At 37.5% G+C, this 25,550-nt stretch overlaps 2 protein-coding genes across 2 annotated transcripts in view; both read right to left on the bottom strand.

Annotated features, from left to right (window-relative positions):
* Positions 1–926: 926 nt before the first annotated feature.
* On the bottom strand, positions 927–13,235 carry ASB14 (ankyrin repeat and SOCS box containing 14). Its single transcript, XM_072875712.1, has 10 exons — positions 13,209–13,235; positions 11,846–12,057; positions 11,267–11,318; positions 9,781–9,916; positions 9,526–9,684; positions 7,280–7,525; positions 5,474–5,645; positions 3,960–4,503; positions 2,936–3,089; positions 927–2,208 (listed from the first exon to the last, which is right to left on the bottom strand). Exons 2-10 carry the CDS (start codon positions 11,971–11,973, stop codon positions 2,015–2,017), a joined length of 1,785 nt encoding a protein of 594 aa, XP_072731813.1. The 5' UTR covers positions 11,974–12,057; positions 13,209–13,235; the 3' UTR covers positions 927–2,014.
* A 926-nt stretch (positions 13,236–14,161) lies between these two features.
* Positions 14,162–25,550, bottom strand: part of DNAH12 (dynein axonemal heavy chain 12) — a 74,381-nt gene continuing 62,992 nt past the window's right edge. The window contains exons 63-75 of the mRNA XM_072876100.1: positions 24,703–24,847; positions 23,704–23,854; positions 23,121–23,374; positions 22,410–22,550; positions 21,449–21,586; positions 20,314–20,547; positions 19,702–19,887; positions 19,062–19,165; positions 17,748–17,952; positions 17,414–17,551; positions 16,853–16,944; positions 16,534–16,601; positions 14,162–15,401 (exon numbers count right to left, since the gene is read on the bottom strand). Of these exons, the coding sequence (XP_072732201.1) occupies positions 15,211–15,401; positions 16,534–16,601; positions 16,853–16,944; positions 17,414–17,551; positions 17,748–17,952; positions 19,062–19,165; positions 19,702–19,887; positions 20,314–20,547; positions 21,449–21,586; positions 22,410–22,550; positions 23,121–23,374; positions 23,704–23,854; positions 24,703–24,847 (2,047 nt within the window). The 3' untranslated portion in view covers positions 14,162–15,210. The remainder of the gene's footprint in view (positions 15,402–16,533; positions 16,602–16,852; positions 16,945–17,413; positions 17,552–17,747; positions 17,953–19,061; positions 19,166–19,701; positions 19,888–20,313; positions 20,548–21,448; positions 21,587–22,409; positions 22,551–23,120; positions 23,375–23,703; positions 23,855–24,702; positions 24,848–25,550) is intronic.

The following is a 25,550-nucleotide window of genomic DNA, read 5'->3' as shown; positions in this document are numbered from 1 at the left end:
TCTGTTGCTCTATTTTATGAAATGTCTTGCCAGTCAGTCTCCAAGGCTTTTCTTTTTAACCAAGCAGCAAGCTGATTTTTTTTTTCCCTGCCACAGTGGTATCCAAGTTTTCATGACAAGAGTAAGTCCGTGTGTCGTGAATGCACTCGTACTCCTAACAAAGTTTATATTGCAAGCCAAGGATTTTGTACAATCTTTCGGGTCATTTTATAATAGAGTGGAGTAGTCAAATTCTTACCATGGTGTTCTGGATTGGTCCCGTTCTAGTGAAGTGTGAGTGATTTCTGCGCTGTTTGAGACTGACTTGCGCGTTTTCCCTGAACAGCTGTATTAAAACCCTCCAAGGGCATACTTACATCAACCTCGATTGTTGCGTCTCAGTCGTGGAAACATGGGTAGTAACATATTATGCCAGGGCTTCAGTCAGCATTGTGTGGATTAACGACCAGCTGAACTACAGGAGCTTTCTGGGTGGGATTTGTACTGATGCAAAAACCTCCTGCATTTTTCATAATACTGACTTCCAGGAAGTACCATTACTGGTGACGGGACGCGTTCCCTTCCGTTAAACGAAGTTTTAACATGCAGTTATGTCCCTCTGTTGTCAAAGTGTATCTCAGTTCTCTTAGTTTTAACCATATTAGCCAGATACCCTCAGAGGACGTTATTGTACTTGGGAATGCTGGTAACTTATTTTTGTGGCAATCGAAGACTGAACGGCAGAAGAGAATCCTTACCGTGGTCGCTGGCTGTTCAGTGCACGCGTTGTGGTGGTCACGCGACAAGGGGTAGCACTCTGCAGAGCTGCGGTTGTGGCAACGAGCAGAATTCACACATACAGAGGCTACACCAGCACAGCCATTAACGTGGGTACTGATACATATCTTCACGGGCTTCATTAGTTTATTAAATGATAAACACCATGTAAAAAGCAGCGGGTCATAACTACATTATGGTTAAATTTGTATTTTATAAGGTTTGTAGATTTTTCTGGGGAAAAGCAGACTTTTGAACTATGTAACTTCTGTGATAAAGATGCATGTATAACTAGAAGAAAATCTATGCTTACTTGATAATGAAGGAATAAATACTACTAATGCCATGAGTGTTGAGGAACTTTTTTTTCCCCCCTAAAATACGGACTGACATCTGCAGCATTTTTGGGAAGAAGAGGCATGCTGTGGGTACTACGCCAGACTTCCTGAGACAACTGTGACTGCTGACAGAGTGCTCCAAAAGCTTAAGCTCCAACCATATGAAGAGAAACTCCAAAAATGGCAAGCATGCCTCTGGACAGCACTGTAAAAGGAAAACCTAGTTCCAGAGAGAGCAATCACAACACGTAATGGATGAGATCCCAATACCTGAGAATGACCAGCAGAACTAACCCGTCCTTCAGAAATAGTCCCTTCTTGTTGGAACATCGGTATTTCACAGGAGCTGCTGTGACAGGCAGAGCTTTCTATAGCTGTTAATCCCATTTCTCTGCTTAGAATGTGGGATTGCTTCATTGGGTGGAAAAAATAAATCTACTTAGGCTGCTCTTCAGAACTTCCATGCAGGACTTCACAGACAAAAACTCTACTTCTTGGCCAGAGAACGGGAGGTACAAGTGAAAAAAGGACTGTGTCCCTTCCTGGTGTTAGTGAAATCCCCAACCTTTCACTGAAGCCTGAGTTTAACCCTGCAATGGGGGTAGTGTTTCTGTTACGACAGGCTTTAACTTAGCAATAACACAAGGTTTGCAGCCCTACAGCTTCCAGTTTCTTAACCTTTCACACTAAGCATTGAAAATACTATTGCCAGAGCTTTCTGATCCTCTGTGTTCCAGTAGATAAGTAGAATGCCATCACCATACTTACATTTTGGGGTTCTCCCCATTTTCTTCAGGGGGGGAGGGGGGAATGCTGGTATTCTGTAATACACATAGGAGATAACATCCCAAAAGAAAAAAGCAGCTGCATTGGATAGTTTTATCCACATCAACATTCCCTTCAAAGCACAGAACTACTAATTATGTACAGTTGAGGCTGTAGGTTCCTGTGAAGTTTTCCTGTCCATAAAGATCATACTCCTTGTATAGTACGTAGTCTTTCAAGCACTTTGGCAGCGGAAGGAAGGTCATGAAGACAGGACACCGGAGACGCAACCGCCCCATGCATTCCCGAATCTTCAGACGAGAAAGATGTTTCAGAGAGCGAGGATTTGCTAGAAATGAGAAGGTGAGATTGATATTAATAAGTTATTTATTAGATTTTGTTCAATTTATTTACCCAGTATTGGGCTACCTGTCAGGATCTAGCGTTTTTACCTCAGCCCCTACATCTCTCAGTTATAATTTATAATCATTGGCAGCTAAATCAACACATTTTGTTTCTGTCAAGTTGGCTAAATGTAGATTAATGGAAGTTTAAGTAGTAAAGTTTGGGGAATGTACTTTAACCCCAAATAATCGGTGCCAGTTTTCTGTCAACCTGAAGAAGCTACTAAAAGTAGAATTATGAGTCACTACTACTTAATCTATGTACAAAAAAAAAAAAAAAGGACATAGAATTAATCTAGACTAGAATTGAATCACTCAATTAAAAATAGTAATTTATTATTAGATTTGCTCCATCAGTTTGAGGCAGGGGGAAAAGGTTTTCTCCCCTTGAAGAGGATTGTGTTGCCTACGCTGTAATTAAAGTTCCCAAGTGCTCTACGTAAATTGTGCAGTTACTGTCTATCAGAATTCTAAGAGAAACTTAGTTTAAATCCTACACAGACTGATTTTTAAGAGGTCTCTTACTGTCGAAACATACCTTTTGGCCTAACAAGGGTCAAGAAAAGCAGCAGCTGAGGTAAAGAAAATGAAAACTAAAATACCACCCACAAAAAAGGCCCCAATCCCAGAACAGCTTGTTTGTAATTTCAAATGTGAACATCAGACACTTACTTAAAATCGAATTGATGTCTGGCCAGAGTTCCTGTTCTTTGAGAACTGCTTCTAGCTTCCAGCAGATATTCACGTGATCGACGTAGTCTAACATTACTCGCACTACTTTCCCAGACAGATGCTTCAACCATGACAAGGTTATCACCTCACAGAACTGACAGAAACAAAATGTTTAAGAGGATAACATTCAGTCCTCCTGTTAATGACTTCCACCTCTGCAGGACAAGAGGAATTAAATAACTTCAGCAGAATGCCAGGAAGAGTGAGCGTTCTGTCAGGCAGGGGAGCTGTAGAGGTTGTCACAGCTCGCCTTAAGCCTCACTAGTGGAATCTGAAAATCTGAGAGATGGTTATTTTGTACTAGATCCAAAAATGAACTTAAGCAGCTGTATATTGGGTAACTAAGTGCATACAAAGAGGTGCTACCACTCCCTAAGTGGCATTCAGACTTGCGTCCCAGCGTGCTGAACAGGGGGACCCACCAGCCAGTGCGTGCCATGCCCCCTTACCTTCAGCTTAAAGACGGGTTTAGGAGGTTCAAGCAGCCCTTACAAACTGCAAAACCATGGCGCTGAGGGGTGTCTCTGGGAACCTCTTTAGGTCGGCCCGGGTTTGTTAATTTCTGCTCAGTGCTTGTCGTGCCAGCGCCAGGGGGTCCTTACAGCAGCCTTCTGGTAGCGGTGTTAGGATACAAGCCAAGCCAGCGAGCCAGCCTGCAAGTCCCTGCTTTCACAGCATGGACGAGACTGCCCTGGAGAGCCAGTTCTGCACTGATCGTTAGCATATCATTAGCTGTATTTCACAATTCAAAAATATTGTTTATGGTAATTTGCTGTCATGAACCAGGCCTCATGGCAACACCTATTTATTTTTAAAGCCTTGTCTATTCCTACCTTTACGTGTAAACTGTCTTTCTTACAGTTTCAAAACTTCCTTTTCTGACACTGCGTTAAGTACATTTTCGTTTAGTTTTAGGGAGAATACTGGTAGTAGAACAACATATGAAGCCATCTGATATACTTACCATTGTATCTTTGATAACGGTCGAAGTCCATCCGTCAGTCACATACTGGGAATGCGAACTGTTTCCCCGAGGGCAATCAAAGCAGCGGTGCACATCATACCCATAGTTCATCAGCATTCTTAACATGACTTCGTCTTTCAGCGCATACTGTAGAGCTGACGGAAAATGTGTTGTATTCACTCTGCAGAAGTAATTGACGTTAGCCCCGTGCCGCAGCAGTAGATTCATTAACTCGTAGTTGCCCATTCTCAAGGCTATTTGGAGACAGTTGATGGGATCTTGGTTTGGCAGGGCTCCAGCATTCAACAGCAACTGTGCTGAACAGATGTCCCCGTTGGAAACAGCAAAGTACAGTGCTGACTTCCGGTGGTCATCATAGCCTTTGCGAACTCTTTGATCCAGCATGAAATTGGCATCAAACCCTGATTTGAGGAGAAACTCAAGGCACTGAGGATGTCCTCCTGCTGCTGCTGAGTGAACTGGACTTATCCCACTTTCTTTAATGGCTTCAAAATTAGTAACTGGAACTAAATTTTTTAGGGCTCTGAAGAATTAGAAAAGAAGAGTCTCAGAATCTTAAACATACTGGTTCACCTAGCTCAGTCTTTGAATTTCTCTGCATTGCTGGGCTTCAGAATTCACCATGACTGTGTACAATTGTCTTAAGCTACCAAATCAGTACCATGGCATGCTATACCTCTGCATTGACTTTAATGGCTAACAATTAAATTGTTAGCCAGCAATGGATACTGACTTTATACCTACTACACATAAAATATTATTCTAGTATACTATTATTCATGAACAAGCCCAATCCTTGCTAGAGGAATGATGATTCCTTCTCAATAGAAGCTTTTCCTGAACGTCAAGAGCACAGTGTTATTGCTTAACCTATAGGAATTTGGGAATTAATAGAATATATTATAACATGAACACATATAATATATAATTTAATATATACAATACATGTAAATTTAAATAGAATTTAATTTTTATATATATAGAATATTAACATAGGAATTAAGAATTCTCAGATTCTTAATCCACAGTGCAACGTTCCTAGTAGTGAAGAGTTGTTCCTCACTTACTGGTTATGATTTTAGCATAAATATCTTCCAGTGACCTTCCTGCCTTGAAAATAGGGATAACCCTTATCCCCTAAGTCTGGTTTACCCTGGTTTATCTAGTGTGTTCACCTTCCTGTGGTGGGGTAGAGATGAAGCATACCCAAAGAGAGTGAGGACATCCCAAGAACCTCAACATGAGACTGGGCAGTGTTACTGTTTGTGACAAGCGGGGAAATACTACAGGAATTAGTCTGTTCATTCTAAACTGATAAAGATTTTATCCTGACTGGTCTCCTACATTCAGACACAGAAAATTCATATTTACACGGTCAGAAAGAATTCCTTCTACAAAACTACAGGTTTGCTGCCTGCTTTGAATAAGATAGAGTTAGAAAAATTAATATTTCTGGTGTCACCATTACTTGATTTTTAAGTATATTAACTCACAGAAAGTGTCCTCTATATGCAGCTCTGTGGATTGGCAAGTGACCCGAGTGCTTTGGTACATTGGCATCAGCCCCATATTCTAGTAAAAGACTCAGAGAATCTGGATTTCCTCCTCCCGCTGCTTCAAACAACACAGAAGCACAATCCCTTGCCTGTGAAAGAACATCCGCACCTGGAAAGAAGCATCCAGGATTTTCACAGCAGTCTCTGTAAGAATCCAGCAGTAACCAATACCTCCAACCCTCCAGTGACATGGTATTGTGGATACTACTCTTCACCAAATAAAACCACTATGGGCATAAACCTTCGTGTTGGATCCTTGGTCCTGGGAACAAGAGGGTCCAAGCTGCTTTGAACACAATCACACAGTAAGACTTGATGCTAGAACTGGACAAGGGATTTTGTTCTTATTCATACAAACAGTGGTTTTTGGCTTAGATACAACGCATTTCAGTTCTTCTACTGTACAAAGACCAGACAGATATAACTGTAAATATGAGAGAACCCAGTATCAAAACAGTTCATACAATCCAGTTCCAGCGCTGCTGAGCCATCATATAAAATTCCCCACCACAAATGTCTTGTCATGCCTTCCCTAAGGTGACCTGTCTACGTGAGAAAACAATCTTGCATTTAAAAACAACTACTCACTAAAACATTCATACATTATTGTAATATTATGAAAATGTAGTCTTTATCAGGCCTTTACTTAACTACATCACAACAATCCTCTTGGTGCAGAGAGCATTTAATTTTCTTTAGTAAGGAAAGTTACTTCTGCTGCTATTTCTGAAGGTGTATCTTACAATAACCAGTTTTAATCCAATCACAGAACTTTCAGAAGACTAATACAAATGTGTGTAAATAGGCTGACTACTTTTAGAGGGAATATATATGTGTGTGTGCACATGTGTCTGTATATATGTATACACACACACACATACATATATCTCTCTCATAAAATTTAGATACCAGGACTTGGGAGTCAAACTCTTCAAATAAAGTAAGATGCCACCCAAAAATGCAAACAAAATATCTCCTGCAATGTGTCAGATTTGCTTGCAGTTTTGCAAAGCATTCAGTGATGACTACTGCAGTTTGCTACAAGTAAGTAATCTCCAAAAATATATTTTGTGTATGTTTGGATCCATTAACGCTACAGGCTGTATACTCAGTAACACGGTAACAGTTCATTTCCTTTCACTTCAGTAATGCAAAGTTCTACTGGCTACTGAGCTAAGAACAATTTTTTGCCTCTGCATTTAGGAATAATTTTCTCTCTTGGAAAGAGGGCTCACTGTCCCATTTGGGCTTTAAACATTTCAGTACTAACACATGTGGCTTACAATTTCTACTCACTTGAAGAACGCCATGACTGAACCTACATGCTGCTAAATCAATCTACTGAGTTGTAAAACAGAACCACAGAACAGCTGAGGTTGGAACGGACCTCTGGAGGCCATCCAGTCCAACCCTGTGCTCCAGCAGGGTCAGCTACAGCAGGTCGCCCAGGACAGCACCCAGCCAGGTTTTTAGTATCTCCGAGGATGGAGACTCCCCAACTTCTCCCAGTGACCTGTTCCAATGTTCAACCACCCTCACAGAAAAAAGTGTTTTCTTTTGTTCAGGCAGAATTTGCTAGGTTTCAGTTGCTGCCCACTGCCTCTTGTCCTGTTATTGGGCACCACTGAGAAGAATCTGGCTCTGTTTTCTTTACACCACCCCATCAGATATTTATAACGCTGGCAAGATAGATCTCCACCCCGAGCCTCCTCTTCCTATAACATCCTGTATAACAAGTCTCACCTTTTTGCAATAAGAGCTCCATAATTTCTGTATGTCCGATCTGTGCAGCCAGTGCTAGGGGTGTGAGCCCATATCCACTACGAGGGTCAGGATCTGCTCCAGAACGAAGGAGAAGCTTCACCAGATCCTTCCTGCCTAGTCTGGCTGCCTCATGTAAAGCTGTCCTCTTGTGGACACACTGCAAATTCACTTTTGCACCAGAACTTATCAACAAGGAGGCAATCTCATACGAATCATGTTTAATTGCTGTAAGACAATAAGTGAAGTATCAGCCAGAATGTTATTCAACGCTGTTCTAGGCACTATGGCTTCTGTTATGTGGCAGCCCGGGAAAGCTCCAGCTATTCCTGGCAGTGCTATTTATACACTGCGAAATGTCACACCACACTGAAAGGTTTAACTTATCAACAAGTCTGTTCTTTGTTTCCAGGATAACATTAACTATACAAACGAATAACTTCACGGTAATCTCTTTTTCTCTCTGTAATCCTCTGTTGCGTTTGGTAATGCAACAGAATGCAACTTCCCTTGCCACTAGATGGAGATCATATACAGGGACTCGGTGCGGTCAGGAGCTGGCCTGCTCCGAGAGCTCTATTTAATCTTCATAAGCAGTTACCGTAATACGAAACAAAGTTTAAAATGACTGTGTCATATGCCTTCTTAGCTTAATAAGCCTGATCTGTTAAGTCAGTAAGGATCTGAAAAGAGTAATTTGCTTTGGCTCCAGTGGATGGAATGAATAGGCAACACCTTTTCCTCCTACTCTCTTTGATCTTCCAAGCTGTGCGGGATAGAACAGCGAGTGTCCTTCACCGAGACAGATTAGGCAGAGAAGCTTCATGTGCCTCAGCTGCTTCAAGTACCACTGACAGCATGCTATTACCTGTGATGTCCCATTATCTGGAACCTACACGGCTGCTTTAGATCAATCCCATACATCCCCTTTTTGGGGGATGGTGCATTTTAATATTGTGCACTTCAAAAGTATCTAGGAATTCTCTGCATCTTTTCTAAGCATGTGGCCCTGACTAGAAGCTTTAGTCTCTTCAAAAGGATGGACTGAGGGTCCTACAGATAGCTAGGCTTTTTCTTCTTCCTTTAACAATAGTTTTGAAAAAACCATCCTTCCAATATGGAAAAACTTACAGGTTCATCCAAGAAACTTACAGTTCTCCTCTGGAACTCAGATAATGACAACACTTTTTCCTTTTTTTGGCTAGGACTCAGTAAGATAAGAGCATCATAGCCCAAACTAGGGGAAGCAAATAAAATGAACATGGAACATTTTTGAAAAACATCTTGGCAAAATATTAGGACTAGTTCTTTACAAATCAAGAATTACAGTTCTTGTGCATGATCAAATTAAAATGGCATTCACACTCAGAGTGATACTAGGTATGGGACCTTCTTCTTCAATCAAAAAAATTCAGAGAGAAGTGAACCAAGAATTTAGGCCTGGCTATCTTCTTCACTTGTCATACTTGGATTAATTCCAACACTGTCTGAATAGGGACAAACACTGTTTTATGCTGTACATAATGCAGAAAAATCAGGCTGGTTTGCTATAATGTTTGAAAATCAAAAAATCAAATTACCATGGTTTTTGGAGAAAGAGAAGCTGATGCAATGAATGCAATGATGCAAAGAGATACCATGTAAGCAAAGAATATGAATGTTTTATACCTGCAGACATGAAGAACAGTAATAGCATGAAGAAGCAGGAGGACCTGGTTATCTGGCACCGCTGCATAAATGATGCCAAGGAAAGCAGAGGAAGACACTCTGCACTTCATGGAGAAAGCTATTTGATTCTTTGAGGAAAAAGACGTATGTTCAACCTGAATCTCAAACTTGTTGCAACTGAGGGATGGAAAATGGTAGGCATCTGGAGCTCCCTGCATTGGATCAGACTTTGGGGAAAGATTTTTCACCTCTCAAGTTCTACAGATTTCCCATACTTCAGTAGACCAGTAAGGATAATACTTTAATTAACAAATAATACTAAGAACTTCATGGTGACAGTCCCTAACTTGGAATTGTCAGCTCATTTAGAGCCTTGATACGACTAATAAAAACAGAGAGGGACAGACACATTCAATACTGAGATTAACTTTTTTTGCTCTTTATAGCAAAATATTTTAGGTATTGATTTGAACTCAAATATGTCAAATGGAAACCTAAAATGTGTAACTATAACCTCACTTCACTCGCTCACCTCTCCACCCCTAAAATAAGGTATTCACCTATAACTAAAGGAGAATCTCCCTCTTCATTCTTAACATTGGGATTGCAGCCATTGAGCAGGAGAAAGCGGACATTGTCTATGAAGCAATTTCTTACTGCCACCAAGAGAGGTGTTTCCCCTTTTAGAGTGGTCTGTTCCCACGTAATGGCACGGGAGGCTGAAACACAGAAAAGCAGAACACATTTGAAGCTGGATGATTCATCAAACCTGACTTTGTAAAACTTTTTGGTGGAAAACCACAAGGACTCCGTACCTTTCAAAGTTATTTCAAGGATGTTCTTATTTACCTGTGCTGCAGCTTCGTGCACAGGAAGCCAGCCTTGCTGATCTGCTTCTTCAAAAGCAGAACTGTGCCTCACCAACTTCATCAAAGCCTCTTCTTGGCCTGTGATATTTTAAGACAGACACATATCCCATTACTCGTCATAAAACAAAATTCAGGCAACTGAGTGCCATTTATCCCATCAGTGCATCTAGAATAAACAACTTGCTTTGTCAAAGCAATTTTTTCTCAGTGGGTGGTTTACATGAATGGGACAATCAATGATTGACATTGACTCACAAAGCATTTTGAATTATACATTGAAAAAACTTACTTATAATTAACATGACTAAAATCTTTCAAATATAATCCTCTCTTATGAGCGACAGTGCATTAAAGTTGAATGTATAAAGTAAACAGGTGTCCTGGTAAAACTGCGGGAAAAACATGTAGGTTGGCAAAAGTAAAATGAAGCTGATTTAACAGGATGAGACCTATCTCGTTATTCCTGCTTTTACTAACAATCTTACTGGAACTTTAATCAACACAGATGATTGTTTTCAATTTTATATCTCATCAAGAAACAGCAAAACTTTCTCGGCTGGAAAGCCTGTTTAAGTAGAGGCCTGGTTTCTGCTCATGTTTTTTATCCCATCATTCCTGGGAGAAGGCAGTCTGCTCTCCTGTTACCTACAACTGTAGGGTGAGGGGACAGACCACTCTCAACCTCTGCTGCTGAAGTTTTCCTACACATGGAAGAATTATATATTCATAAGGTCAGAAAGCAAGTGTAACTAGAGCTTAGGCACATTCTTCATAGCGTATGGCACATCTGCTTTCCCAGAAAAGACTTGGTTTCTTGATTCCTACTCCACTAAGTATCTCTGTGACTACTTACTATGACATGTATAAAGACTGGACTGAAGGTTTCCCACTGCCAGACAACTGTCCTAATAATGGTACTACTTATGCTCATTGCTTATTTATCTCTGTGACTCAGTATATAAATTGATTATACCACAAAAAGCAGAAGTTTCAGAAGAGCAGATTAAGAGCATCTCATATAGGAATACAGTAAATTTTGGCAGTTAAGGAACAATTCTGGAACACTCCTCAGGTAGAGAAGGGATTTTAATTTGGGTATCTCACAAAGTGAAATGCTTTTAGGAAGCATTCACTGACTGGGGGCCTTGCCATCCTGTTGTTTGTTTTACAAGAGAGGCCTGGCATTGTTCCCTCATTCCAGGAATCTGAGAGGAGTGACATTTGAACCCATCCTATTACCATGTTCCCATCTAATAAGTGAGCTTTTGGGTATCTTGTTTTTAGTTGCCTTACTCCTCCCAAGACTATATAAAGAAAAACTGCACTTAAATCAGGTAATCAAACACCTAAAATGTAGGCAGTGCTCAACAATGCAATACCCAAGTGATTCCTAGGGGTATAGGCTTAGTGCGGCGTATTTGTACTTAACTGTCCGAATTGCTGCAATTATCTTTCCATGTTCTTTACTTGTAATATACTGGAAACTGCACAAACAGAACAAAAATAAAGTGAGAGGTAAAAATTAACGTGAAGTTCAGGATGTAATTATACCTTAGTTTAAATACTCAAATCTAGACTACGTGTTAGATTTCTGTAAGTTACATAGGTTTTGTCAGGGTTTAACACATTAAAACACTTTATTTGTTGGTCTTACCCACCACTATAAATATTGGATTTTTCATACAAAGCTCAACAATTAAATACGAAAATGAGGAAAAGCTACCATACCTATCTATTTTTACATCACGTACTTATCTTCTTCATAAAGCCTTGTACTCATTTAAATATTGATGTAAAATGTCATCTGAAAGTTTCATACATTCCATATTTTTGAGGAAAGGGGTATACTTTTTCAGGGAGAACTCAGAACAAGTGAGCTACCAGTGGTTTCCAGTATCCATGAGACAAGGTCAGAGCAATACAACACACAGAGTCACAAAGGAAAATAAGGTTACTACGTGCTTATAATAATGCCAAGAAAACATGCAAAAGAGAAGTAATAACTTACTACCTTTCACCCTCTGTTGCACTGCCACTTGTTTCAGTTTTATGCCTATCTTGTAAGCTTTCCTGAATAGCTTGTTGGGTAGGGAGCTCATCATCAGAATCATCATCAAACATATATGTAGAATTATACATGGCAAACCAGCACAACCTGGATCACTTTCCGTAGGGAAACACTGCTTTTTAATTGGAAGCAGATGTTAAATCTTCAGGTTAAATCTGGAGTAACAGAAATAGCAATCGCTGTTTAAGTATCAAGAGAAATGAAACATAGTTCAAAACAAATGAATCGGAACTTCTCCATCTCAAGCTCCAGTCTTCTCCCAAGTATTTAAGTTTGCGCTGCAAAGAGTTATTCTATTTAGAACAGAGTAAAGGTTTTCTATTCCAACAGCATGTGCTAGCTTTTACCTCTGTTCCTCAGACTGAACATACAGAATAGCTACTTGTTCTGGCATTACTTATTAGAAAGCAACAAAAGTAAGTAAAACTTCATTTTCAGATAAATAGTCATTCCCTCTTAAGTCTTTTACACACTCAAATATCATCACAACTGTGCTCTGATGTTTCCTGAGTAGGAAAACAGATGTGCAATAAGACTTGGGATGTTTTTTCAGTTTGTTCACAGAGGGCCTGGAAGTGAAGGGCAAGTGAAGGACATGAAATTTTTTAGTAACAGCTTTTGTTCAAACTGTTTCAACAATGGGGAGTATCTTGTAGTCTTGTAGTCAGACTACATATATCTTGTAGTCAGGGAAGTATTGCAGATTTGTGCTATTATGTGCATCAGCCTTCCAACTGAAACAACATCAAACTCCATACTTGAAAAAGACCAGCTTTACCACCTTGTGTACATAGTCTATAACCATTTAGAACAGATAAACTTACAATTCTGCATTCTTCATCAATGCATGCCTGCTTTTTTCTAATACTTGTAAGGGATGTACATTAAATACTGCAACAATATATATTCAAATACAGGCAGAAATAAAAAACCACTGGTGTAACCTCAATGAAGTTAATGGAAAAAAAAAAAAGCTTAAGGATAGCATTAGTTGGGAAAACAAAGTTTGCCAAATTGAAAAGGTTAAATTAAAAATATTTTCACCCTTTTAAGATTGTAATACAAACAGTGGAGCATAGAAAAAAAATCCCATTGATACTATTTGTTAAGTCTAAATGTTAAATTTTAAGAAGAAATAATAAAAAATTATTAACGATCAAATCAATCATTAAATAGTATGATGTGTGTAGATGTACACTGTTACGTGCATAAGCAGCCACACTGTTCTTTTGTATATTCAGCTACATGCTATTACAGATTAAAATCACAAATGTTCTGTTAGGCTCAAACCTCTCATCTGTTTTACCTTATAAAAACTTCCACTTCTGTCTTTCAAGAGAGTTGGCCTGAAAAAAACAACCAAAAATACAGGGCAAAGTAAAATAAAATGAATAAGTAAAACTGAAAGCAAATAAATAAATTAGCAAAACGAATGAGCACAGCAAAATAAAGGAAGTTGTCAACATGCCACTGACAAAACTTGGAATAATTCTAGAAACATCTTAAGTTGAGCAGCAGTAATTCAGAGCAAACCGGCACCATTTAATTTGTTACCTGATCCACCTAATGTGTGATTGCAAGGCCTTGCTCTGTAATTGCAAATGTAGCAAAAAAAGAGAAATATAGTAGCAAAATATACAGACAAGTAACTTAGTATTCGATTATACCTATAGTACAAGTATATAAACGTTTTAAATCTAGACTATTTCTTTTTTGTAAAAAGACTATGAATTTTCCTATGAATTAAGAAAATATACTGTTTTTCCTCACCTTCTGAAAGAGGGAAGATCTCGCACTTTGAAGAAGTGATTATTGAGTTGAAAGTGATATTTTCAGGATTGAAAATGATCTCAGTAGAGCCTACGTCCATTAATAGCTCACTATAAATACCCGATCATAAGATACTCTGGGACTTTCTCCATGTTTCTTTCATTATAGGTTAGTTAGGTTTAATAATCTGACCTGACAAATGGTGTCAGCAAAAGAAGGAATTAAAAGTCCAGTTTCTTTGTAAAAATGCTCTTGTTAATAGTTTTTGGAATGAGAATTTGAGAACTGCAAGTAGTAACCATTACATTATGGAAAGAAAATTCTTTAGTGCTTTTCTAAGCGAGTAATCTGAAGATACTGTTAGGAACTTACTTAAAAGAGTAAGACAGTGTAAAAAGAAAAACTAAAAACATTAAAAGTAAACATAAACAAGCAAACAAAATCAAGCAAGAACTCTATTAAAAATTACGATGTGTTTCTGACTGCTTAATCACAATTCACATATTAATATAAATAGAAAAGCAAACAAAAGATAAACATACAGAGTCTTTAAAGGGAAAAGCACCGTTTCAGAAACACAGACCTATGCTGAAAACTTATGCTGGTGTAACACACAATAAGCAGGGAAATGAAGGACATAGGTGCTTAGTTATAATAGTGAAGGTAGGGTGGAGTGAGACTTTCATGTGCTTAATTTATTCCTACTGTATTTTACGGAGGGATCCTTACAAAGAAATGATGATGGCTGTGTCTGAATGCAAGGCAGAAATAGTTCTTTGCTAGAGGAGATCTGGGAAGAATGCATGAGTAATTTTTTTTTTTTTTAAATAAAGAAAACAGAAGTGCAGAATCAGTGAAAGAACTGAAACCGGACTGCCTCTCTGGAGCAATAGGGAAACAGAGAACACTTTATGGCAGGTGGTCATAAGGGAGATTTTATCATTTATTCTTCACAGAAACTATGAGGAAAAAAACCCTTACAAAAATCAGAGTATCTGAATTAAATCCTGAAAAGATGAATTTGCTGAGGGGGGAAAGCATCAGAAGTACCTACTATAGACAGTTAAACGATTTCTCATACTTGTGCAATCTTCACTGTTGTTATGACAGAATATAGGCTACATATAATCCAGACTGAAATCCCAAAACTTAGTACCTACTAGCTTTCCACTCACATGAGTCAGCACTCTTAAATGCTTCAAGTTCATTAACTGTAATGTTTCTCTCAGAAAGTGCAGACTATTTTCATTTGCCATTAAGATATATTTTGTGATATTCAAGTAATGCATAAAATTGACGTTTACACATTAATAATATTACCAAAGGCTAAAATCCTAGCTGTATCTTTTATAGATTGTAAAGATGCTAATAATAATACGGCTTATTTAAGACAAAATATTGAGGATCAGAAAATATTTGCATGCCCTCTTTTAATATAAAAAAGTCCAGATGTTTCTTTTACACAGTATGTTCCATGTCCTCTGTAAGCCAACAAAAAGAACAGGATCTTGTGAAGTCTGTATCTGAACTGTCCAAAACTAGTCATCCAGCTGGCAGAGCAACGCAACACCTCGCTTGATCCAGTGTTGAACTGGTTGATCTGTGTTAAGTGTCAAAGCAATGACGAAGTTAGTAGAATGTCCAGTAGTAGATAAGGTTCCTTTACGCTCGCTTGTCTTGTAGAGTGGGCAAACATATGCATTAGATTTCTTTATGTCCAATTTTGTAGCTTCAAAAAAAACCCAAAATAATATATTACATTCAGCAGATCTATTGATAGAAACATAATCTACATACAAATATTAAGTATTTACAGTAACAGCCTTAAATCTAAATAAAAATGCAAAATTGTTCTGTGACTAACATAATAAAATTATCTGGCTTTTTTTGTGGGGCTTTTTGTGTGGTTTGTTTTGTTTTTAAACCCAACTAATTTAACTACAATTTGTTTTCAGGACTCAATGCCTTTCTATGATTCTACCAGCTTTGTAATAATTCAAAGACACGTTAAAATCTGAATAGTTACATAGCTAAAGTATAGTTTATACATGAGCTTTTAACAGCTCCACAAGAAGTCTGGTCCAGCAGCCACAGAACCTAACTGCCATTCAAGCCACCTGAGACCCAAAGACACAATTCTGCAGGAACTCTTTGTATGCCTGGACTGCTTACATGCAACTTGTGCAAAGTCTAAAATCATGCATGTCTGAACAGATTCATCCAACCCCAAGAGAAAGCACAGGCAGAAAAAGTGGAAACTTTGCAAGAGTGCCTATTAGCTAATAACATCTAAGTTGCAACAGTTGCAATAGAAAGTCCTGCATAAGTGAATAAATAAAAACAGGGATTTACTGCTCCTGATCAAAGAAAACAAGAGTTATGGAAAATAACTTACTAGTATGACAGACAACTAGCATAGCACCTAAAAATAACCTGAGCAAACCTTGCTAAATCATGTGAGGTAAACCACTGAATCTCTGTAAGTCAATTAAAAATGCTCCTCAACTTGAGTAGAGCCAGGAATTCAAGCACCACGTGTTCTCCTACCCAAATTAACATTGGGTTGAAAAATAGATTGGGCAGCACCTAAACATATTTCTAAAAAATTCATTTAACCAGCCTTTCATCTAATCCATAATTATAATAATCTGTGGGGAGAGGGACAGGCCTATTGCTCAGATGAGATGAGACTGCATCAAGCTAGCAGGCTGAATTTTTAATGTAAAAGTCATAGGTCAGATGCACGTGAACTCTGTGCACATTTGGGTACTTTGGTGAGGGTAGGAGCACTGATCTCTAAAAGGAATTCACCGTTGCAATTTCTTGTTGAATAGCTCACACTTCAGAGAAATTATACTCACTTGGCTTTATCCAAATGATTGGCATCACATCAAAGAGCAATTTGGGATACTGCTCAGCTAACATTCCCCTGGTGAGAGAAAGCAACAAAGTAATTATTTGTGGCTTGGTGTTAAACCAAAGAGGTTTTGGTGTGTGTTTTTTGGTTGTTGCTTGCTTGGGTTTTTTTTTTTCCCTCCCCATTTTCCATGCATGAAAGAATATTTCATTTGGTGTGTTATTTCAATAATATGAAACGTATCACTTAAAATATTTAAACAAATCTTGTTTGAGCACTTAAGAAAGCTTTCCAGAACCACAGTAAAACACTTTGTTACTGACTTGGTCCTGTCCCAGCGAGCTCCGTCTAAAAATAATCCGTGGATATAAACACCATCTTCTGGTGCAGTGTCAGCAGTGTCCTGAGGAATAACCTACAAGAAGTAAGTGTTCTACGTTATTAAACTTTCATAGCTGTTTGCTTTTTGAGGTATTATGCCAATAGCCAATTTTCAAGAGATCAATCCAAAATGAGAATAATATAGTAATATCTTCCTTTCAGTACTACTTTTATACAAAACTATAAAGATAGCAGATTTCTGTGGGTTTGTTAATTACCTTTATTGTAGGTTATAGAATAAGGCTTTAATCACACAGACAAATATGTACGCTATACGTTGTTTTCTTGAGTGGAGGTCCAGGTCCAATGACAGAACTACTTTTAACATACCTCTTTTACGCTTGTTATTTAACATGCCTACCTTACCCAAGAATTAAATGCATGTCTTCAAATTGCAGTGAGTTAGCTGCAAAATGAACCTTCCAGTCAGGATTTACTTGCTACATGTCACTGCAACATCGGGACTCAGATTAATAAAATATGCGTTTATAATTCATCTCTACCTGAAATTCATATCCCAGAAGATCAATGGGGATCCTGTGCTTCCTAGCGTAGTTTTGCATTGCTCCAGTTAAGAAAGCTTGAGTAAAATAGAATCCCGACAGCCAAAAAACCGTGGGCTTCCCTAATTCATACCAGTCCTGGAAAGAGGAAAATGACACATTCAGTAATCAGAAAGAGACAAATCCTATATTGTTTGACCATTTTCTACATAACTGTACTCCAAAAATCTAAGCGAAGTCTATCACTCCTTTCCCAACACTCCTTTAACGTAAAGGACAAATTATATGAAGAAGTAGATTAAATAGTGCAGTAGTACTGCCTCTTGTATGTTACCTGTAAAAATTTCAGCCTTTCTAGAAAATCTAGAATATAGCTCCCTAATGGTTTTAGGCTTGGGTATGAACGTTTGGCCCAGTTCTCAGGAACTTTTCCAATAAGTAGACTGCCACACAGAGCCTCCAGTTCAGCATCCATAACAACCAGTCCTTTAATGGCTTTCTTCAGGTTAATTAATGTAATACGAATAGTTCGGATTAAACTAGAATTGAAATATAAAAACACATGTTTTTCATGATTTGTAAAACACGACATCCTCACTGGAAAAAAAAGAAAAACAGGATCATGGAACCATCTATAGAACTTGTATAGTTGCTACATAACTGCGTAGCCACGTCTGTAAAGTCATGGATTTGGGCATTTGTGCCAATTTATTATTTTGTTACCTCTGATATACTCTGTATTGTTTGGTAAGAGGATAAATTTGGAACTCCAGATGCACACACCATATACTAGATGAAGGAAAAAAGTTTAGATTACAAAAGAAGAGGTGGGTAGGGTCTGCAACAAAGGAAAACCTGGAGACTGAAGGCCCAGAGCATTATTGAAAGTTTGGGAGAAAATGAAGTGGGCGATGTGAAGAGACAAGTAGAAAAGGAGGAGGACAGAGGAAAACAGGGAAGAGAGATGGGAGGAGCAGGTGAAGATAAGAAAGAAAATTAGGAAACAAAGTCAAAAGAGAGACTGAGGACCCAAAGAAAAAAATAAAAGTGATTATATGTTTGTATTCCTAGGAGAATAAATGTGAAAATAAGGTATAGGAAGAAAGGCATCAGGAAAGGGGAAAAAAAGGGATAATTTAGAACAGAAGCATATGAGACAATAAAGAAATAAGCAGAAATATTTCCGGCTATCAAGGAAAATGTTTCATCAAATATAATTGTGAGTGTATTAAAGTTTCTAACCCCTTTACCCTATAGGTCAGAAATATGAAGAAAATAAAATATAATTGAAGATAAAGAAAGAGAAAGTGAAGTAAAAAAAAAAAAGGGGACATAAAAATAGTTCACATTCTCTTTTCCAAGTGCCTCCTCAGACTCCCTTCTTTTTTTCTTCTTTTTCTCCCATATATTTTTCTGTTTCAGTTCATTTTGCCACTAGATCATTTTTCCTGACATCTATCCTACATTCTGACTTTCCACAAGGAGTAATGGTGCTTGGACTGCAGATACTACTGCAGACAATTAGAAGGGAACAAAATAAATAAAGTATTTCACAGAACAGAGAGTTTACAGTGCATGGTTCACGTGAAAACTTTTTCTGTAAATGGAATGATTTGGGTTACATTTAATAAAAAAATAACACTCTTACCTGTTAAATCTTTCCATTTCTTGCACCAACACGGTGTTCATACTTTCTTCATATCTCACAGGATATTTACTTAGGCAACCTTCAATGTCAAAATCATTTGGAAGCTGTAAACGACAACATATTTGGAAATCATTCCATATATCATCGTGCAACGGTATTATATTAAAAAGTACGCAGATGTGAAAAATTGCAGAGTAATAGATATCATTGAACTTTGTGACGAGTATCTCATCAATACAGTATTTAGTAGTTTAATCCAAATAAAAATGATGGGGTTTTTAAAGGGATGTTTATCTTTTAAAGACGACCTAGAATTTTTCATATCATGAAAAGTTACGAATATATTTCAATGTTATTAATTTTAAACTTGTTCACATGAATGAATCAACTGTTCTTCCAAGTTGTGTTTGCTCTGTTTTCTCTCTCTGTCTCCTATCTCCTACCTATTTAATAAAACTTCTTTCAACTGAAATGTAGCTGTGGTCTGTTACAGCCATACAAGTTCTTACTTTCATACTGCACTAAATTCCTCCTAGTAGGTTTTTCCTCCAACATGAAATCAGTTTGACACTGAAAATTCTAGTTACAGAACTTCTGCTTTGTAAAAAGAGAAATTGGAGTCATTAGTATAATACAATACCTTGCTGAGAATGTCATCTGCAATTTCATAGAGAGTGCTGTCACCACCTCCAGAAGTTCCCTGAGTGCCTCCTCCTTGTGTTAAAAGCAGAGATTCAAAGAGGATCTTAGTCTGCTGAAGATCTTTTGAAATATCCACATTTTCATGCAAACCAAATACCTCTGGTTGCTGACTAAAGGGAAGACTCTAAGGCAAAATAAACAGTAAACATCTGCATGAGAGAAAGCAGCATGCTAGGAATTAGATCCAAGTCTTCTTTAAGAAGCTGAGTGAAAAACTACCACTGACTTAAACTGAAGGTGGATAAGGACCTTAACGGTAGGTATTTGCAGACAGTATTACTGGTGATAGAGCCATCACCTCAGTTCTAGAAAGCCATTTCCAAGGAATTCTCAATTATCTATGCTAGGTCCTCCTGTCTACTTACTGATTCCCTTTCACGCTCAGAAATATTCTAGATCATGGCAAGGATCATACAAGGATGTTAGGCAAGAAGCCAAGCACACAGTTTAATCTACTGCAAAACCACCTTTTAAGGCAGAGAAGCCTTTAAGGATTGCTTTTTAGCGCATCATCATTATAACAGTTCAAAATCTTGTTGCTACTTTTTACCTTAATAAACTCAATGTAGTCCTCATATGTGCCTTTTGGTGGAGCATAATAGTTGCCACTGGGTGAAAAAGTGTAACGAGGATTTTCAATTATATCTGGATTATAGAAGTCATCCAGCATTGTCAGCAGTAAACGTCTGTCCCAGTCATCTGTCACTCGACCTCCATAGTTGCACTCACCAGTTAGGTAAGATACAGCTTCAAAAGGAACATGGCTATATTCATTTATGAATAACTGAAACAGAAGACAGTAATTCTAGAGACTTGAAATATCTGCAGAACAACAGTGTGACCTACAGACTAAAGGGCTGGAAGCTATAGGGCATGCAAAACTCCAGTTTATGGAGTTTTCTCCCTAAGTGCTAGAAATTCAAGTTCTGACATATTTTTTCAGGTAAAATTACTGTTTAAAATAAAGAGGAGTTAGTAGTAAAAGCCTCTTCTGAATATCCAAATTAATCAAGTCATTCTTGAATTATTTACAAGTGGATAGTTTTTCCAGTCTAAACTTTCCAGATGGACACTTTTCCATGTCATAAGAAATGTGCATTTCACATAATTTTTCTTCCAACCTTCAGAACCCTCTGATCTCTTTCATTAACTTCTTGATAACTTTTCCAACTGTTCAGCCTCAACTTCTGTAATTCACAGTTTTAGCTCTCCTGACTTTTCTACACAGGGCCTGCAGACGACTCAGGATCAAGTAGTGTTCAGCATTTCATTTTAGGGAAGAATAGTCTGAGGCTCTGTTTAACTAATAGCATATATGTAAAAAAAAAAATTCCTCCTACTAACCACAAAACCCACCATAATAGGTGACTGTCACTGACATGGTGTTACTTAAAGCACAGTGAGCTCTTATATATGACAATTTTAACTCTTATTATACTCATACATACTCATTATATTCCATACGTCTGTATGAATCTAAATCTCATGAAGAACAATTTTTAATTTTATTTCATTTGTAATTCTGAAAATATTTATAATATGATTGACATTCCTTGCCTTTGTACCTGAAGTCATGAAAATCTATGAACATTTGATGTAACTTAAGTGTATTGCTCCTTTTTGACCATCAGCTCCTTCCGGTGCTTCGCAAGATCAGAGTTAAAGGTAGCAATAGATGATTTTACCTGCAGCTGTCTGATACTGATTCGCAAGTCTGATTCATTAAATCCATAAGGTATATTCCAACCAAGAGGCCCAAATTTTCTTCTCTCCTGAACGAGAGCATGGAAAAAACAAACTCCAAAGAGCAGTTTCTCCCATACCTTTGAGAAAAACAAAACAAAAAGGTATTATTAACTAGTCTATATGCTCACGCTAGTCTGTAACTTACGTAAAGAACACACCATTTGATTACCACTCTCCAGCTAGGGTACAAATATAGGCAACTATTAAGTGTGCTGTGGTTATTTGACTTGGGAACAAATACACACACAGTTGCCACATATGCAAGCACATTTAGCTAGTTCCTCAAGTACCATTACACAAGATTTTTCTCTTCTTCCATGTACAGGGCAGCTAACTTCATAAGAATTCAAATAGCACCAGATATTTATTTTTAAGGCTCATCAGACAAATATAAAATACAGATGTAATGTTTAATATAAGTCCTTAGACGCACCCACTTATACCTATGTGTATTGATTACCATACTCATATCTCTGAGTAATCCCACTGTTTTTCCACTTCCTCCACAGGTAGCGACTGGCCAAGTGGTTCATCACTTATCAGTATGACATACAGGCACCGCAGTACCAGTCCCTGGTAGCCAGAAACAATCTTCTCAGTGCTTACCGTCTCAATAATGATAGGTATGCCCTACTAATGAATGTTCAGAGTTTATGTACATGGTGTAGTATGTGCGTGTAATATGTAATGTAATTTAATAAAGCCTAAGAAGCCATTTTAAATATTGCCACGTTAAATTACCCAGCAGAGTAATTCTCAACTAATCATCTTTATCATTGCAAAACCTAAACTCACAACCATGGTAAAAAATTTGGCTTATAATATTCACTGGACAGAAATCAGTATATCTGTGGATAAAAAAAAAGAAAGAATAAAACTGCCAAGAGGTAGGCACATTACCAGCTCCTTTTCAGGGCAGCCAGAGAAGAATGCAGGATCAGAAATAGGATCAGAAAGAAATGACTGCAGAAGGTTTAACCGGAGACCCGTAGGAGGTTCATTTGTCATCTTCACTCCATTCTGCAGAATGGTTACTGGAAACTAGAAATAAAAAATAGCAAAACTGCATTCAGAAAGTGTGGAATACACACTATATTGTTATAACAATATATTATTACTCTGTGTTTGTTGTATAAACAATTATCTGTAAGAAATTACATTTTAAACATCAACAGCTTTTAAAAAAAAATTCTCAAAGATATCAAGAAAGTAAGACCTTGCTGTAAACAACAAACCTACATTTTAAAATGTTTTCTTGGTATTCAACACCTTATAAATAAAATGCAAATTGAATTTTTGAATTTATGTGCAACAAAACCTCAGTGACAGCATAAAAACTTCTTAATTATACATGCTGGCAAAATGCAGTTCCATTCACTAGTACACAAAATATCACACATCACAATATCAAAATACTACAAAGGAAGCTTGGTATTACTATCTTTATAAGTATTTTTAAATGTCCTTTCTTAATTAAACTATTTCTTCAACAGCCTCATTGTATTTCAGAGAAGTTCCATATTATCAGCTCATTCAGGGATATGAATATTTCCTAAAAATGTCATCAACTTTTCCTTTCCCCAAATACAGAATATTTGGCAATGCACGTACCTTTGGTGAAGGGTAACTAGTAAGCCAAAGTCTGAAGACTGGATGACATTTTTCACTGTTAAACTCTTCACATATTTTCTCCAGCATCGGCATCCAGGAGACAGCTAAATGACAATTTTGTAAACAAACCCAGGTTCCTTCTTCCATTCCTTTTTGAATCATTTTTGTAGCTATAGGTCCTTGTCCTTGTCCTAACGAGATGGACTGAAACTTATTTCCAACCATCTCTCTGTCATTTGCAAATTTCAGGAGGCCTTGAACAGAAAGCATAAGATTTTTAGCATTTCTTCATTAAAAAGAAGTTATGTCACGAAAAAAAAATTTAAAAACGTTTATTACTATTTTCTTAAAATGTACATACAATAAGATGGTATAGCTTTGATGTAGAGTGTAAAGTTTTTTCAGTTTAAAATACCATTCCCATTTTTAGGGAGCACAGAATTTTTACCAGTGTGACAGGAGGCACTCAAATCTACTTGCACAAAGCGCATAATAATCCTCATTGTGTACTGAAAGGGAAATTCAGGTCCCTAATCTGAAAAGCTGTACTACGCTTTTGCCTTCTCCTTCTGTGTATACTTACTAGACATGGGATCTGCTCCTGGAGATAGCACAAATATTAAAGGGATTGTAGAATTTGAATCTAAGTAACTTTTTGTTAGATCAAAAGGTGGTGGCTCTACAAATTTCTTCCCCAGTTTATCAGTTACAAATGTTGTTATAGCTGGACCAATCTGGTAAAAAAAGTAAATACAAACCATTAACATAAATTAAACATAACTGCATATTTGACAGCATCTTTTACGTACCATATGTTAGTTAAATTCCTGAGCCTACAGACACCGCTCTGCTTTGCACGGATTTGAGGGTAGTCTTGCAGAACGCTTCAGAAGCAAAGGTTTCACCTCTTGTTGACACCCCTCCCCTTTTTTTTTCCTTACAAGAGTAATAATAATGCTTTTAGAAAATAAAAAATAACATACCTCATATAAACAATATTAAATTACATTAAGACTTTAATTCAGGCTTTACCTGAGGTGGAGGACCAGCATATTCCCCCTTAGTAAATATTAATGTAATTATTTTTAATTAATTCTAAGGAGCAATTGCAATATGTACTTTAAATCCTAACTTTGATTGTTCCTAAAGTACATACAATACAATTGCTAAGTGCACCAAATGCAGAATGTGTTAAAGTTCGCCTTGGCTGTTCAAATAAATGTATTTGACCTCTCTTTGCCCTGGAACCCTTTGTATGAAAGCACATGGTACTGGATACTCTGTGTATTTATTTGTTCAGGCTAATGTATCCTGCTGTCAAGTATATAACAGACTAAACACGAACAAGCACTTGAAGAAAACTAGAACAATGAGTACACTTTGAAAGATGCATTAAATTATGTCAGACAAAAGATCTCAGCTGATGCTTGTGATGTTTGTATTGCTCAATTGAAAACTAAGAATAGCATTTATTTTCTTAATAAAATATGATGAAGAACAGATTAGTTATTTTAACAGCCAGTGCAAACTGTGCTACAAGACATGGAACAGTCTGCAAACACTTGATAACAGATCATTTTACCTTATCTGGTCTTAAGCACCGAAGAATTATAATCTTTTGTAATTCATTTAATGTATTACTCAATTGTCCTGGTAATGGAAAGCTTTGTGGCTCTTTGCTGTCATAAATTTTTTGCCATTCGCCTATATTTTCAGAGATGTGACTCCTAGAGAAAAAAAGCACTTACAATTACTGTAAATACCTGACAACTGTATTTTGATGTTTATCAAAAGCCAATCACATTGTATTGTCATACAAGCCACTCCACATCTACACCAGCAAATAATCCTACAGTTGAGCTTCTCCATGCTGAAGAGTGAAAAATCTTTTCCCACCATGCTATTGCAGACATACAAGACTCCACCTGAAAGGGTCCAAGTTGACAGTAAGTTCTGCCTAGTCCTCCAGCCAGCACAGCCTGGACCTTCATAGGTCTGGGGGAATTTTCTGCCTTCCATATTTCAGGAAAACTCCACTCTTTAACTGAAGAAAATTACCAGGAAATTCAACCAGGGAAAATTTTTTTTCTTTCCTTCCTCTGCAACGGGACAACTCTCAAACTATTTAAAGGCTGGATCATCATCCACATTGCTACTAAAACTCCTAAGGGGGAGAAATACAAAACAGCCCCAAACAATTTCTTCTAACAGAGCAGTGTTTCTGCAGTCAGATCCAAATCCGCCAAATATTCAGGCTCTGTCAGCTATTTATACACAAGACTTGTACAGCCATGCTGGTTCCAGAATTTAGGGTTAAATTCTATTTAAATCCAGGGTGAAATTTGCCTGATTCAGGAGACTAGATTTTACCAGAAAAATTCCTCCCCCAGCACCACAGTGGAATTTTGCTACATATACTTCCTTTGGCCT

This window comes from Ciconia boyciana, chromosome 11, assembly GCF_034638445.1.
Source record: "Ciconia boyciana chromosome 11, ASM3463844v1, whole genome shotgun sequence".
Taxonomy (NCBI): domain Eukaryota; kingdom Metazoa; phylum Chordata; class Aves; order Ciconiiformes; family Ciconiidae; genus Ciconia; species Ciconia boyciana.
Note: the sequence above shows the minus strand (reverse complement) of the source record. Positions and strands in the feature narration are given on the sequence as shown.

Coding starts and splice junctions, on each gene's coding strand:
- ASB14 (XM_072875712.1), bottom strand. CDS start 11,973: ATGTATAATTCTACATATATGTTTGATGATGATTCTGATGATGAGCTC. Junction 11,319..11,845: donor AGTGCAACAGAGGGTGAAAG/GTAGTAAGTTAT, acceptor CTGTTTGTGCAG/TTTCCAGTATATTACAAGTA. Junction 9,685..9,780: donor CCTTGAAATAACTTTGAAAG/GTACGGAGTCCT, acceptor TCTGTGTTTCAG/CCTCCCGTGCCATTACGTGG.